Genomic DNA, 17,865 nt, shown 5'->3' with positions numbered 1-17,865 from the left:
CAGAATGAAGTGTGTAAGCTTGGATGAATTTGTTTATGGTTCCTGGTACAATATGAAGATTTGAATGGTGGGTGCCGTAGATGAAGAATAAAACGCTTACTCTTCCGGAACTTCTGGTTTTGTACTCCATGCATATTTGTTATTTGTTTGTATTTTACCCCGGTTTCATCGATTTTTTAGTAAGAATTACAGTTCCATGTATAGGTCAGTACCATCTGTTGCTTATATATAGCATGTCTAGAATGTCTTTTCAAATTTGGTATAAAGTAAATTAATACTGGGATACGTTACGACCAAGGCTGACCTGGCATATATTGACCTGACAAAAAGAGGATGATATCGATATAAAAACGATATATAAATTTTAAGTCAGAATCGAGGGCAAATACGAACAAAAATATAGACTTACTTACTTAAAAAATGCAAAGAGATCGAGACCGAGTGTTCCGGGAGGGAATGCGTCTTCTGTTTCATCGATGACATCCAGGTAAAGTCACATTTTCAAAATAAGAACTAGAATGATGACAACGAAGCATCAAACACGTTTGACTTCAACTCGTAAAGATTGATAACACTGATCGTGCGTTCCTTTATCGGGTTCGTACCATTTGTATCAAATAGGTACGGTACCATATAATAGAACGCAAATGAATCTCAAGTGAGTTTCCAAGATGGCGACCGTCACTCGCTTCAAAATTAAAAACCTATTATTTTCCTTGTTTACAACCTAACTGATGTAAAATCAATACCTGAATAGTTCCGTCAAACATTGACGTTCATGATTTTAAAAAAAGTCATCGCAAATGAGAGTCACCGTCTATGTTTTAACAAAACACATTTTTTCATGACAATTTAAATCTAAGTTGTACGTTCGAAAAAAAAAGATCCACGAAAAAGGAACGCACGGTAACATAGTTGAATTTACTTTTTGTTTAAGGATTCGCGTGCCAGGAATGTGCCCAATTATTTAATGATGGGATTTGGGAGTATATGAAGTCGTGGTATAATCTGATGGATATCACCTTACTTTGTGTCTACTTCGCAGCATTTACACTACGGTATGCAGTTATGTTCAAGGTAGGTACAGCGAAAACCCATGATAAACGAACGGAAATGGTATATTATGTGACTCTCATGGTTGAGACGTTTTTTTTTTTTTTTTTGTTTTTTATACTTTTGTGAAAATGAGATCCCGCTAAATCACAATTATTGAATTTTCCTTAGAAAGCATTATTCACATAAGACCCAAAATGGGAATTACTGTAGTTGTTTAAATACTTCATTAAAAAATTTAAAAAAAAAAAAAAAAAATTATATGCCCTTGGCCTGAGGTGGTATCCGTCCTTCCGTCATGGTTAAGAATTGAAGCGTCCGTCAAACCCGTATGATTAGCAATTAGTTACTAAAACCTCACAGAAATGCTCGTTAATGACCAAACGTCAATTCTGTACACTTAAGTTTGTATATCAGATGATGCTTTTTAACATGTTTCGGACATTTGCAGAATTGTGTGCTTAGCGCAATTTCCATTAAAGCGCGCGCGGATGAGTACATGTTCAAAAATATGTTTCTATGGGTTAATAGAGTCGTCATAGCTTCTGTTCTACGGAAGTACAATTATGTATCGAAATAATCTTGTCTATTTTACAAATTTCAAATAATTATGAAACGTTTATCAAGATATTCTGAAACTGGAACAAATTATTTTCTATTAAAGTCGTATTTTCAAGTAAATACAGATCATTTTTGTAGTTCAGTAAATTGAGTTTCTGTTAATTTACTATTATTTTTACGAGTCGTATCGTTCACGTACAAATCATATTTAAAACATATGCTAGTTTCATTTGAGATTTGGGAGTTTTTATGTTAATATTTCAGATGTACGGGTCAATAGACTTCTTACGCCATACTCATTCAGCACCATGGACGCAGGAAGAGATAGATATAGTAAACTATCGCCTTTATTGGTTAAATGAAGGTAAGCATTAAACCAAACACAAAAAAGATAACAACAACACTCTTTTTGGCCTGGTTTGTTTTCTGTAAATTATGCAACGGAAATTCAGACACGTTTTCGGTCGTCAATGAAGAACAATAGAATTGCATGCTATCGACCATTTTCTCTCAAAATTACGAAATTTTGATGCATTACAAAAACCGGACACACATGGGAGATAAGTCCGATTGACTTGTCACATGATAATTCAGAATTTTTTAATACCAATTCCTCAATCTTTCTACACACATACATGTATGTACGTAGTTTATCAACGTCAAAAATTGGTGTCTGACAAATCAGGTCGCTTTTTCCAAAAGACCATTTTAAAGTGTAATGAATATGAATTACCAATACAGCTTCACTTCCTTTTTTTAGCTTTATCATCCAGATCTACTTATTTATATGTGTTGATGTAATGTGATTGTTTTTTTTTTTTTTTTTTTTTTATAAAATTGGCCTTATTCATATATTGGCTGTTAAATGTTCTACATTTAATTTATTGTCTCAATTCATATTGGCTTTAAGTTTAAATAATAGTTTTGTGAATTCGTCGGTATTAATTTATTATTTCAGATCGGTTTTACTGGATGGCCTGGGATCCAATCAACATGTCCGAGGGTTTGTTTGCCATGGCAAACATTCTAAGTTTCTCTAGAATTTCCTACCTTCTTCCCGCGAACGAAGTACTGGGTCCTCTCCAGATATCGCTCGGCAAAATGATAACGGTATTATATATATCTTTGACGACATCATTTAAAAGTCACAACATCCAAATCCTATAGTGTTTCTCAGTGGGTTGATACATTGAGATGATGTAATCATATGAGGTAATCAAAGTATGTGTATGTGGTCAGTATTTACTGGCCAGCTTTCAGAATTAGTATATGCCTCCATACATATTATGTGTACACGATCGATTTAACGTTATGTCTCTATTACTAAACGCACTCAAATTTGACCTCCGCTGATGTCTGTGCTTACACTAATTGGTGTTTAATAGGAATGTCTTGGCTGTCTTCATTAAATACAGAAATGTCTTTGTTTGTAGGACTGGCTCCACGATTTTCCCGTTTTTGTGTTTATTAAAGTCTTTGGGAACGAACTCAAATTCGTGTCACTGTTAAATGTATTTGTAGGACATTCTTAAGTTCTTGGCCCTGTTCATGTTGGTGCTTGGAGCCTTCATGGTGGGTCTGTTCAACCTGTTCTGGTACTACAGTGTGCATGATGCCATAGAAGTGACGGACCACCAGTTCACCTTCTCCGCCGAAAAACACTTCGGAGAGTAAGCATGCTCATGCTAGTTCTTTGAATGTTCATTCACTAACGAAGAAAGGTTAAATATATATATTTATATATGTGCAATGTATGTGGCGACTTCAACAACAGGATTTTCTTATCTATATTCACATATATACATGCTAAGCATTTATGTGTCTGCGGCCTGCTACAATCTTTGTGGATTCTTTTATTTATATAAATACATGTACTTAATATTTCTTTTGAAATTCAAAATAGAAATTATCAAATTTGTTGAATTTTTGGACTTTTGTACCATCCCAATTCATTTTGTTGTTGTTTTGTTTTCGTTTTCGCCTCCTGGATATCAATATTCAAGCCCTTAGCTCTCTGACAAGTCATTGATTGACAAAACAGCTGTATAATGCAGTTATACATAACTTGATTATCGGCTCTACCGTATCTGAATCTCCATCTCCATTGATAGTTGCTAGTATCTTGTGTATGTTAACGGTTAGCTCTGACGTCATCATCTTATTAGTTAGTATCCCATATCCGTATACGACATGAAGTAGGACGTTTACGATGTTCGTTGATATGCCTGATAGTTCTGCTAGAGTCTGCCTTTACGTGGTCCATGTATATGACTCTTAAAACATCATTTCTAAAAAAAGACGTAACTGTCTTTCTGACGCATAACACCTCAGGGAGGTAGCTCGGCCAAATAAGTGCAAATCGTTTATATTATTTTCATTAAATTTTGACGCAAACATACACAAGATAAAGAACGAAATACGTAAATATGGAATATACAAAACACATACAGGTACATGAAGCATATGCTATAGATCTGGCTCGATTCACTAATGAGTTCGTTGACCTTTCAGCGTGATGGCTACATTCCGGACAGTGTTTTGGTCAGTGTTTGGTCGAGGAGACACGGACGTCGTGACATTAGGAGAGTACGATAATCATCTGACAGAGGACATCGGCTACATCATCTACGGCATGTACAACATCGCCATGGTCATCGTTCTACTTAATATGCTTATCGCCATGATGTCCAGATCCTTTGAAAATATCACAGTAAGTATTTAAGTAGGAGACGTGACTCTTCCGGAACACCTGATCCTATTTATCTATTTTGATATAGAATGCAGTTGTATTTTCGTGTTGGTATTCTTGGCTTGTTGTGTTATCATTGAAAGCGTCACCAAGCTTCAATTGACCTAGAGAAATTGTTCTCGTAGAAAAGGCAAAAAATACTGTAGACATAGATATTTTAGTGGTAAAATATTTTAGCATTTTCGCTCTGGAGGCATTCCGCTAAGTTATAATAACGGAGGGACTTTAGGTTAACGCTCCGTCCGTCTGTCTGTCTGTCCGTCCGTCCGTCCGTCTGTCTGTCTGTCATGCAACAGTTGTCCGGACAACTCCTTCTAAAGTACTACTCCGATTTTAACGAAACTTGGTATACATGATCAGTATAACATGTAGTTGTGCATCCCACATTTTTTCCCCCGAAAAAACATTTTTCAAAATGGCCGCCGTCTTCTCATTGGTTGAGGCTTGTCCGGACAACTCCTCTTAAAGTACTACTCCGATTTTAATGAAACTTGGTATGCCTTATCAGTATAACATGTAGTTGTGCATCCCATACTTTTTTTTTCGAAAAAACATTTTTCAAAATGGCCGCCGGCTTCTCATTGGTTGAGGCTTGTCCGGACAACTCCTCCTAAAGTACTACTCCGATTTTAACGAAACTTGGTATACATGATCAGTATAACAGTTTAAAAAATGGGAAATGAACAGGTGCACTCCTAGGTCAGACAGGGGACTTTGTATTGCTGTTGCAATACTATCCATCCTTGTTGTAGTTAAACTACATAGGTTTAAATGGGATCATTATTAGTGCGTTAATTCATCATTTTGCTAATTTGTTTAAATTATGTTTTGCACTAAAATTTTAGTGTGTCAAATTAAGTACGTTTTCAATATCTTTGGTCGTATGTGACAGTACAATTATTCTTATTAAGTCTAGAAGCTGAACATGTAGATATGAATAATTTAACTACCGTTTTTGGAATTTTTATATTCTTATACGCTTTGACCAAAACATCGAGTGTTTTTCATTTGTTGATTAACTGGCGACATTAAAAGAGGTGCATCTTACGTGACAAATTGTCGATTAAGCATAGATTTTTTCCTGGGAAAAAGGATAAAAAAAGGACTTTGAAATAAAACCGTACTGCTAAATTAAACCCATACAACTATGACTAAGAAGTAAACAATGATGTATGGTGATATATGGGTTTGCACAGAGATCATTGGAAAGTACTGGAGAATAAGACCAGGTGCTCCAGAAATCGAAGCGTCCTTTGTTACACTTCATCGATATTTAGTGACGATGTATGAAAAGGCATTTTGCCGAAATTCGTCATTTGGACTAAAACTGTGCAGTTTAGACTGCACCACATTTTCTTGATCAGTGATAAATATAACATTTACAATATTGTGATTGGTGTTTGCTTGGTCAATATAATATCAGTAAATAACAATCGCGTTATGTTTTTGGTTTAGAAATTAAATGTTGATTCCGTTTCGTGTAATATTTATAGCAAGACTCTGACTCGGAGTGGAAGTTCGCGAGAAGTACATTGTATATGGACTACATAGGGGGTGGACCAGCCCTACCAGTGCCACTGAACATTCTTGCGGTACCACGTGACCTTATCGAGTATATCATCGAATCTTGCTGTCGAAAGTCTGGGGATGACGATGATGAGGATTCTGACGATGATGACGACGAAAAAAATAGAAATCCGGATCAAAATGGAGGCATGGTAATATATTAGTTCAAGTAAATAATATACCTATTGATATTTCTGTAAAATAAGCTTTTCATGTAATAAAGAATATTACGTTCGGTCAATTTCATGAGATTTGTTCAGCTCGTCTCACTTTTCGTTTAACCTTGCAAGAGGTTTTGTAATATGTAAATTTTCTAGACTCGTGTTATAGGTCTGGCATGAAACCGGAACTCATGTTAAAGCCCCTATATCACTGCACGATAAAGATTGATTTCGATCAATCTAATTAAAATCAAGATGGTCATTCTCACTACGTTACATGAACATCTAACAACATCCCATAAGGGGTCACATCAGGGTGACCTTTTGGATTAGCCAATCAAATGACTACTTCCAGCATCTTGGAAGTGAATTTTATATGTCCGAATTAGCATGACCAGAGTGTATAGGTTGCATAATCTGTCAATTTGTTTCAAGTCATTTCGTCCTACATAGCATATAGCTAGATACATGCTGTGCCGAAATTGTTTGCTTCAGATGCATGCTATGACGAAATGGTTTGCTTTAATTTCATCGACAAAAAGACAATTCGCCCTGAAAGTGACATACACATATCTCAAAGGTCATCAGAACGTGACCCCATATGGGCTGTTGTTAGATGTTCATGTAATGTAGTGAGTATGACCATCTAGATTTTAATTAGATTGGATTTCGATACATTGGCAATACGTGTAGCTAACACTTGATACCATTGATAAATAAGATTTTCCCCACTAACATTTTATTTCTTTACGATTTCGTGGGCAGTCGCAGGACTGGGAGATATCCAGACTCCATTCATTATTAGAGTGGTTTTGAGAAATTTGTCTTGAAATTTTGACACCAGATATCAGACTTTCGTCCCATAGCTGAATTGTGAGCTGGCGGCATGACACAGGCACTTGGATTCTTTGCCTGAAATAGGAAACAGATGTTTTCGAAAGCTCGAAATGATATTCATTCTCACCTTATCTAGAAAAGTTTCTTGTTTCCAGGGCAACGGTAGTCCTATTGAGGCGACAGCCATTGACATCAACGAGACGAACCTCAGACCTGAAGACATGGACAGACGGAAAAGTATGGGCAGTGCAATAGGGCAAGATGGAGAGAAGAAAAAAGACTACCAGGTGGGTATCTGTGATTCGTTTGATAGCCATCGTTAATGAAAGGTAGTAAGCCTATTATCCAGATCAAAACATTCATTCACTTAAATGAAATTAGAAGGGGATCAACTAAGATAATTTTGTTCGTTAGGATTTGTCCAGATAACTCCACCCAAACTTATGGACAGAATTTCAATAAAACGTGTTTATTGGCGAATGGCCTTTTCATGCATGGAAAGTTGGACCACTCCTTTTTCGGACAATTCATAAGCATATGGGTCGATCTAAATAATAATTCATGCAATGTCCTTGACAGTACGAATCTGTTAAGGTGTGTTCGAACCGTTTTTACGGATTAATGCAGTTTTGATAAAAAAAAATCGGATCAATGCTTCTCTGGAAATATCATAAACGTGTGGGCCTTTTCTATAAGCAGTATCATAACGAGACCATGCCGTTGTGTATTTAAGCATAACGTTTCATTATTAACATGGACTGTCAATACAGCAGATGGTTACGAGAAAGCGAAAAAAATATAACAGTCATTAGATACCATTGGATATCAGACGTAAAATTCTCCCTGGAATAGTTTTTTTTTCTACATCATTTCATACGAAAATTTACAAATATGTTATTAACAAAAATGACGAAGGAAAACAATTTATGACTAGTGCCCTGACCGGGCCTCGAACTCAGAATCTACAGCACCTTATCGCCTAGTCAGATATATCCGCAGCTTATAACAAAGCGCCACATTCACGTTCTTAAAAATGCGTTTCAATGATGCAGTGATGGTCGGCCTGATACCCTGACGTGGTCATAGAGACAAATCGTCTATAAGATTATATGAATACATAAATATATATAAATATATAATATTTTGAAAGCATTGGTGTTGATGTTCTTACAGCTTTCGAATTGTTCTTACAGCTTTCGAATCGTAGGAAAATGTTGATTTTATGTAAGTTTGCTAAAAAGTTATGAATCAGTATCACTGAATCCTAAAAATATGTTTTAAACATAGTTTTGAGTATTAATAAACTAAACAAATATACATTAATTTAACAGTAAAATTTATTTCTTCTCTTTCATACAGTTATGAACAAAATAATACCAACACGATGAAACCAAATCTCTAATTTTAAATTTTCACCGAAGCATTATAAATTTTCAATATATAATGTGACAAGAATGGTATCGACTCAATCTCAATCTTTCCTAACATGCAAGGCGTTTGAAATATGTATATGTATATCATTGACGTCACGTGATCAAATTGATTTACGAAGCATTCATTTCATGATCAGAAATGATGTTTATATTTTTAGAAAGTGATGCAGACGATTATACAGAGATACATATTCGAGAAACAAAGGGAAGCGGAAGTGACGGAGGGTAAGTTGAACTCAGATCATCACGTGGTATGGTGTATACATTATATGTTAACCACGTGGTATTGTGTATACATTATATGTTAACCACGTGGTATTGTGTATGTATTATATGTTAAGCACGTGGTATTGTGTATACATTATATGTTAACCACGTGGTATTGTGTATACATTATATGTTAACCACGTGGTATTGTGTATACATTATATGTTAACCACGTGGTATTGTGTATACATTATATGTTAACCACGTGGTATTGTGTATACATTATATGCTAACCACGTGACATTGTACTATACAGTTTATCAATTCTGACATATAAGACACGGATACAATATTAACCTTTATGCAGAAGGCCAATCAAAATATCTAAACAGGATTTGTAACTGCGATCCAATGTAAATGTGAATCATTTATCGTTATTTGATCGCAGATTTCCCTGTATGCATTACTCTCATCGTTTATGTAAAATATTCAAACCTATTATTAAAATATCATGTATTTATCATGTTTAGATGATTTCGAGGAAATAAAGCAGGATATTTCCAGTTTCCGGTATGAAATATTGAACAACCTGGAGATTCGGGATTCTGCACACCAGGAGATGTCACATCAGATAAGCAAAATCGGAGACCAAGTTAAGATGATCGCAAAGGAACTGCGAAGGTCTCGTGCTACGGATGACGTCATAAGTGAAAGCGAGGCTGAACATGAACCGGAAACTGAGAAAAAGAAATTTTCAGCATTAGCAAATACTGTTCGTACTACACTTTAAACAAATATGAATATGTTTCGAAGGGTATATGTTTTGGTGTGTGCTGAATGGAAATTGCATAATCATTCAACGAATATGATGTCACGCTTTAGGAGCGTTAAGATAAGTATTTGTCATATGCCTGTGGTGTTATTTCGTGAATATATTAATGTCATTTGCGTATGAAATATATATGACACAGTGTGGCTATAACAAAAAAAGTAAATGACGTCATACACATTCATATTATAATATTTTGGATCGAAGCAGTCAAAAGATATAGAGCCAAGATGGACGCAATGATAACATTAGAAAAAAATGTTGTGTGCAATATCTATAAACACATTTTATCATGTGATTGAAAGATCTAACCTGGGTTTTCATTTCATACGAGATTTATGAAATTCTGCAGAAAAAAAATCAGTTTTGTCTGTAGAGGCTCACTGACCTAGCATAAATCTAAGACTTTGTTTAGATAAAACTCATGATGAAATGAAACCTCATTGAGATCCCTTATATTTGTGCCACAAAGACAACGGCATTTTTATTATATGTATTGTTTAAATGTACTTAAGGTCACTAGACGAGAGAGCGAGAGTTAGTTCTGCGAGTAGATTGTTTTTATAAGAAAGACAAGTGTGACGGTTGCTACGGATACCATGTAATCATTATATCAGTTCCGGTTGTCAATTTAACTTTTTTATACAATGTATTGGATAAATGGATTTAAGGGTATTATGATATAATCGGTACTGTACGGATATTACAGCATTGACAGCAGCAGCACAAATGACTACAAAATTAGTAAGTTTCATTTTTATTAATGCACTATAGGAATGTTCCATTTTATTTTAACAATTCAAACATTTTGTATATAAATATGCATATTTAATGTTAAGTTGTCTCTAACTACAAGACAGTTATCCTGCCAAACAGTAATAATCCTCACACAGTATGGTTTTTATAATCATTGATTACTTGTGATTTAAGATAGGTATCGTTGATGATAATCCTGGTTTCGTGTCCGAAGAAAGAGATTTTGTATAACATACCGATGTTCCTTCCGAAATTTAGCGTAAAAGCTCTTAATACTTTATTGTATCAATCAAACTGACAGCTGTCAATCTCGTGTTTATATCAAAAAAAGATCGGCAACGGATGTCGCATAATGTTTGTTTAGTCCAGTATCTTCAATTATGCCCCCATCTAATTAAAAAACCATGGCAGTGGCAAAAAAGGACATTTGGTATTAATATTGAATTTCAAAAGAACCTTAGATATATGTGCGTATTCTTACCGTGTCACTATTCAAACAAATTCAAACGTGACATCCAGGTTATGATAAATAAAGGAGACTAAAACAGTCACCAGCAGTGTCCATCGCCATTGTACAAAAGACAATCAATATTTCAGTTTGTTGTTGTCTGCAACCAATCAAATGGCTTAAATTGTCCCATTCGGGAAAACTAGAGGTACAGAAAAAGAAATCTATATTGAGAGCGTTTAGATTTCAATATGATCCAAATTATCTTACAGTTACAGCGTCGGTTACCAATGGTCCTGACGCTCACGAAACCATGGGACGATTTGTACAATTAAAGTCTTTTCCCTAAAAATATTTCTTTGGGAATTTTGTCCAATCAGAAGACGCTTTTGTGTTTCGGTTTGACTATATACAGCAATGGCGGCCTTCACGGAATACCTTTCAACAGTTAAAGAACTGTTCCAACGCATAGTTTTAAAGAATTTCAAAAATCAGACATCGGCGCTATTATGAAAACAAATCAAGATATGTCTTTATCCGTTTAATTCATTGACAATTAGTTGTTGCAGCCCCCATGACGAGGATCTCTAAAATATGCTTCACACGAACGAGTTCCGAAGTTTAAAATGTGTTGGTATTTGATTGGTTCCTATTTCTATAGCCGAAACGAGATTATCTGATTACATCCGTGAGCGTCAACATCGTGGGTTACCCGACAGTTTTGACAATTAATGCCAAAAGTGCATGTCTGCACAAAGCTAGATCAGCTGAGGTGAAATATAGTGCATCGTGTTTATTGAAATGAATTTGGCACATATTTACAAGGTTTAGCTTTACACAAACAGTACACGTAACAATGCGTACAGGTGCCGTTGCAACCTTTCAAGACCGACTGGTCTCTTTGTCAAGTTCTGACTCAAAAATATTGGCACATGCATTTGTCTCAAATTGAAAATAATGTTTTCAGCGAAAAACAAGTAATGAGTTATTTATTGAAGATATTCTTATTGGTGTATCATATTGTGGACTTTTGACCTGGTTGTTAGTGGAACAGAAACTTATGGAGGGATCCTAATATGCAGTCCAGTTTGGGTGTGTGCACAATGTGATATATCAATAGTGGTTAGCATGCCATACATTTCATTTTAAATGAAGTCGTATCAATGTATTATCGTATATTTTAACATAATTTTCTGAACCGTGACTGTGATCATTTGTGTATATGTTATAATTCCTATGCGGGTTCATAGGGCAGTTTATAGATTGTTACAGCATTCTAATTTCTAATTTTAGTATATATATAGTCTTGTATAGGATTTATTATTTTTGTTACTATATGAAATGTAAATTGTCATTTTCTAAAGTGATGAATAATTAGCTGTTTTGATATATTTCGGAACTTACCTGACAAGCCATCATTACGTAGCGACGGTTTCGAACAAAATCGACCACGGATGTCACGTGTATAATCACGTGGGCTATGACATATCGTTCGATTTCAAAACATTTCGACCACAATTATAAATATTTTTGGCATTTGTGACAAACAGTCGTCATAATATTAAATGCCATGTCGATCTGTAAGTTTCGAAATATATCAACCCATGTTGTTCACATCATTCCTGGTAATTTATAGTACACTTGTATATTGGTGGTTTTGTTTTGTAATCATAGGTGATTATACCGGAACTGTTAATGACTTCATTTTCGTCATTGTTTTTTGTACTTATATACTGTATAGAGGCGAGTCACTCAAAAGTGAAGGTCATTATATGAGTTTGCATGGTCATGTCGTTACATATTTAGTCATGCTTTATTGTGCTATGTATATATTTTTACACTTTTTGTTTTAACACCTGTATATTGTATTTTGAAAAAAAAACATGCATTGTATGAATATAAATGTACAATCAAAAAGTAACATGTCGTTAGGCGTATCTTCTGATATTACGTCTTCACCAATCAAAACACCATCCTCGATACTCCAGGGTTTACGTTTACTTTTGCCCTCCATCCCCCAATACCAGGTTAGCAGCGCCACCTTGTGGATAAAAAGTATCCTGAAGTATCCATACATACAACTAAATGGCTTTGAACTTGGTTGTCGCTCCTCGGAAATTTTCAAAAGAAGTACACCAGCTCAGCGATTGGTCAAGTGTTGATGACACCTGACCAATCAAATCTGTAGTTGTGTGCTTTCGATTTTGGCCATGTGGTTTTTGCTAAGAGCGAACGTGAACGAATTCCCTGGAGTATCGAGGATGTCAAAACATATTTTGCCAGAAGTGCGTATCATTTGACTTGTCAACTATACTACCACCACTACCAACAATGATAAGATACCACTCCCGCCTGAGTATACCTCATGGTCCTGCGAATTCCGATTTTCATTGGGCGTTAAACTATTGAAGGCTGTTCATTCTACAAACAATGTTCTATATAAATATCGATATACGTTTTCATTATACCACAACCACAAACAATGATAATATACCACAAACAATACTACAAACAATTATAAGATACCACTCCCGCCGGAGTATACCTCATGGTCCTGCGAATTCCGATTCTCATTGGGCGTTAAACTATTGAAGGCTGTTCATTTTACAAAAAATGTTCTACATAAATATCGATATATGTTTTCATTAAAAAGAAAGGAAAAAGATAACAATATTTATGCCGGTATGAAAGTCAAGTGAGGTGGATCCATATTTTACACGAATCTCTATTATGAAACAGTTTCATGCGACGTAATTTCTAAGCTCAATTGTTTTATTGTTTTGCCTATGCAGTTGAAATTGATATGCATGAACTCACATTTAAGTTTTCTGGTAGTCTATATAAGTGCATTAAAAACTTAACTCGTAACAAGAGTTCGTTTAAATTCAGTCGTGTAAAAAGAAATGTCAGAAACTAATTCTAATTTTTTTCCCGGAGGAATTGTCAATGGCAGTTATAACAAGTACAGGAATAAGTAATCCCTTGTCACTGGACACAAAATAACTCATTACAAGTACATTATATAAAACATAAATTATCTGATATGAACAAGTTAAGGGAAAGTTTAACTAGTATTATATCATCGTTCAAAATAAAATTCCTAAAAGAAAACTTTATCAAATGTTTAATACTTAAAGGGAAGGCTATTTTAGAGGCGTATTTTCAGTCCTATGCTTACCGTAATGTGTTCTGACATCGTAAGGTGCTAAAACGTTGCCGTGTTTGCTTGTCCAGTGGTACTGAGAGGGAACGTGCGAGGTAAATCCTTTGCAGATAAAATGATATTTGGTGTCTATATTGTCATTTAGTGCGTACAATTTCGCAACTGTATTTTCATGTTTTTACGTTTGTTTGATAATCAGCTGGACTTACATATTTTGATACTGTTGTGAAACAACAATACTACTATTGTCTTGATCGACTTTTGTGTTTTGAGTTTGTTTAGTACTGCTAACACGTGCTTGTTATGATTCCTGGATATCTTGTATAATATACTTTAGGACATCACATGACATAATAATGACTTCCCATTGGCTACACACATGGGCACTATCAAATTTGGCGCGAAATTGAACGTGAATCTATTGTGACGTCATTGATACTGTTGTGCTGGATGTAGACGACTAAAATGACTGACGCTGATTCCGTTGAATATTAAAGCTAGCAAAGTCAAATGTAAGTGTGATGAATCAAACAAATTATTGCCTTTTTTGGCGGACACTATGATCTGATAGTATTGTCGTTAGATGGCATAGTACCGAGAGCCCTCAATATAATGCAATATTGTTCAAATATCGGAAGGTACACGATAATAAACCGTATTCGTTCAACTAGGGTTCACACATATATACAATATGACGAGATATATGGATTTAATTCTTTTTGTGATGACAAGGAAAATGTATAGACAAAAATCCTTCAAGACTATTTTCCACATTTTTCTATTCTGGTAAAGCTGTAATTGTATAAAAAGGGGTGCAACTCTAAAATTCATAGATGGTAAAGTCGATTATCAGATCAAATGTTTATTAATGAGTACAAAATGTATATTTACTGTAAGGGAATATATGGCACTCCAAAAAAAAAAATATATACAATATCGAAACTTTTGCCATTCTAGTAGCTCGCAAAAATATTTTTTTCATTACCAAATGTCCGGTACCAGTGTGAATATCTACTACATGCAAATATAATCAACTTCGAAACAAGTTATACAAACTTATATCAAATCACTCTTGTTGGCCCGGATAGAAGCGAGCGGAAGCGAGCGAGGGGTATCTCTGTGAAATCTCTGAGAGGAACCCAGAAGGGGAGGGGGGACCCACGTGGTCGGGAAGGTGGCCCCATACTGTAGTATATTGGCATAGCTTAGTCTTGTCCTTATTTGTCGATTTAGGGAAAGTCCGTAATCTGATCGGTGATTAGGTTGACGCCTGTAATGACGAAATGCATGATGGGTTATAAAAGCACATGTTGACGCCCGTTGAACCCCGACCGTCTAGGTTGAAGACAAGTGTTACCACCGTGCATTAGCTTATATAGGTATTATCTTACATATTTTACAAATAATGTCGTCAAATGTCTACAAGCAGTTATTTCTTTGTGTATTACAAGTCCATTATTCTAAAAATAGATTATTTTACATCATCATCGTATTTTTTCAATCTCGTACGTTTTTACATATGCTTTCAATTTCTTTAAGATTCTGAACTTTTTGCCTTGAAGATGACGCAAGAATTATTTCCCCTAACCCTTTCGTGTGACCGTTGAGGAACCCTATAAGTGGCTTAATAATCATAATTCAATATTGGTACATGTAGCAATTATATTGATTATCATTCAATTATTGTCATTTTACTTATAATGCATTGTCTACTTTTTCTATATTCTTACCAGAGTTGTTATTTTTGCGGTATTTTAAATTGTGTTGGTTTTGTCAGAATTTTCACGAAAAAAAAATGAAACAGAGAAAAACTAAATTCTGTTATGTTATTTCGCTATATATTTGTGGTTATTAAATATAGCGCGAAAACAGACAACCAGAGAATATCTATATAAACACACAAATTTTATAGAAATACTTTCAGAAGGCGTGGTTGCGCGAAATTTAAAACCTGCGAACTAGGTCCGATTTGGGAAATCGCGATTTATTAGCCCCGCAAAATTTAACAACTTAACAGTAAGTGTTTGAATACCCGTTCGTGTATCACAGCAAGAATCAGATTTGTTTCTGACCATATTCCGTCACCTTCATCAGACGAAAGACCTGTCGGTTTGATAACAATCTTATGGTGGCATATTTCTGTCATCGAGTTGCCGACTTACGACTTAAAGATGTCACTATATTTCCGAGAAGATATCAACAACCTAAAGAAATATGTCGACATAATTCGAAAAATATGTCGACTTATTAGCATAATTGCTGAGATAATAACGCCGTGATAATTATCTTGGAAGTCGGAAACTCGGCTTTATATCGTACGCTGGCATATTTCTGCCATCGACTTCCTAGATAATTATCACGGCAATATCATCTCGGTGAGTAAACTATTAAGTCGACAATTTTTTCGGTATTTTCATACAATCTTGTTTATCTAACACGTCTTGGTCTTTTTGTCTAATGGTGACAGAGCGAGTCAAAAAAACGTCACTCTTATAAACCCAATATTAGCTGCGATATAAAGTTCAGAACCCATAACTGATTTTGTTATTTTATTCTTTTCTCGAAAATAATGAAAAGATAGAAGAAACAGTCATGTTTTTGTGATAGTAGTACCATACGTACATCAGAATACAGACCTGTCTAGGAAATGTAACTTCTTGTCAAGACCAATGAATGTGTTGTCAGCCTCTTTAAACTATTATGTCATCTTTTTTATATTCTCTATATAACCACCAGTGTATGCCAAAGAAATGAGGTTCTTATTGCTATTGGAAAGTGTCTATCCATGTATAGTATCGACTCTCACGGGGTCATCTCTTTGTTTTACTTATTCGACTTGTGGGAGCACTGGCTTGAAAACCTTCGGTTTTATATGAATATTTTCATATTAATTGACCAATCAAAATGCTTCTTATCAATGAAACTTTTCGTCTTCTAGAAAAGTCAACTTAAGATAGCAGAATAAATGCCTCCGTGTGGTTTGTATATCCGCCATCTTAAAAAAAAAAAAAAAAAAACAGAACAGAACTTGTAAAACGACATTTCTCATTGGTCAGATTTTCCGGGGAAAAAATCAGCGGAACCAATCAGATTACTGGATTTGATTGATGAATAATTCATGAATACGACCCTTTTTGTGTGACTGCTCCCATAGGATCGATTGGTGCTATGCGAAGACAGATCACGTGTGTACCGACGATGATCCATCTTATGCTTTTAAGGATGATATAATGTTATACTTTAGCCTCTTAATTAACGGTGAGACTGCAACACGTCTTGTTTAAAAGGTGCGACATTCTTTTTATATGTCACTGTTTCTTTTCTTTGAATAGCAAAATAATATACTTTAATGAGCCTTATTTTTTCCGTCTCACTAACCGGTAATAAAGAAGAATCAAGTTCCTTCTATGGACATTTATGCATACTATGAGCGAGTGTTAGCCCCTATATACTGTGATAAAGAGATGTTGAGTTGTCATTATTTATTCATCATTTGTTGAAATAATGACGATATATCATGTGACATAAAATCTGATAAAATAAAAAAGAAGTGTTTGTTCTAAATACTGTAACATCTTATTTATCATCAGTATATTTTATTTGATTTTTACAACAGAAGACATTTGAAGTGAAATATATTTCTATTAAAATTTCAACGTACTATTGATATGCAAATTAACCTTATTACAATAAAGGAAAAAATCGTCAGCTGAAAGGCCGTTATATCGGACGTAAACACGTTAGGTCAATAAATATTGCCATAGAAATATATTGTGAAGTCATATATATTAAGTAATTAAATATATTTTACAGCGACCGGAAAGACACCAAAATAAAAGGGAAACACCATTGATTCCTACGAAAGCTTTGAAGTGATTCAATGACACACTGAAGTTAAACAATAGATAAAAAGTAAACACGATTATTGCAAGTTTTTTGGTTCTCACAAATTTACATAAATCTTACTAAAGCCGACAAATGAAACAATAACTGTGTCCTATAACTAGCCGCTTAAATATCGCGTATGTAAATCTTAGTACAACAGCATTTTCATGTTTCAATCGATTAGAAGCTATTCATTGTTGGAAATGTCGAACATTTT

At 34.8% G+C, this 17,865-nt stretch overlaps 1 protein-coding gene across 1 annotated transcript in view; it reads left to right on the top strand.

Annotated features, from left to right (window-relative positions):
• Nucleotides 1-16,780, top strand: part of LOC117337383 (short transient receptor potential channel 3-like) — a 41,860-nt gene extending 25,080 nt beyond the window's left edge. The window contains exons 6-14 of the mRNA XM_033898354.1: nucleotides 938-1,077; nucleotides 1,879-1,978; nucleotides 2,573-2,724; nucleotides 3,136-3,284; nucleotides 4,126-4,324; nucleotides 5,857-6,081; nucleotides 7,083-7,214; nucleotides 8,519-8,585; nucleotides 9,098-16,780. Coding sequence (XP_033754245.1) covers nucleotides 938-1,077; nucleotides 1,879-1,978; nucleotides 2,573-2,724; nucleotides 3,136-3,284; nucleotides 4,126-4,324; nucleotides 5,857-6,081; nucleotides 7,083-7,214; nucleotides 8,519-8,585; nucleotides 9,098-9,357 — 1,424 coding nt within the window. The 3' untranslated portion in view covers nucleotides 9,358-16,780. The remainder of the gene's footprint in view (nucleotides 1-937; nucleotides 1,078-1,878; nucleotides 1,979-2,572; nucleotides 2,725-3,135; nucleotides 3,285-4,125; nucleotides 4,325-5,856; nucleotides 6,082-7,082; nucleotides 7,215-8,518; nucleotides 8,586-9,097) is intronic.
• Nucleotides 16,781-17,865: the final 1,085 nt, after the last annotated feature.

The sequence above is a fragment of the Pecten maximus genome, chromosome 11 (assembly GCF_902652985.1).
Source record: "Pecten maximus chromosome 11, xPecMax1.1, whole genome shotgun sequence".
Taxonomy (NCBI): domain Eukaryota; kingdom Metazoa; phylum Mollusca; class Bivalvia; order Pectinida; family Pectinidae; genus Pecten; species Pecten maximus.
Note: the sequence above shows the minus strand (reverse complement) of the source record. Positions and strands in the feature narration are given on the sequence as shown.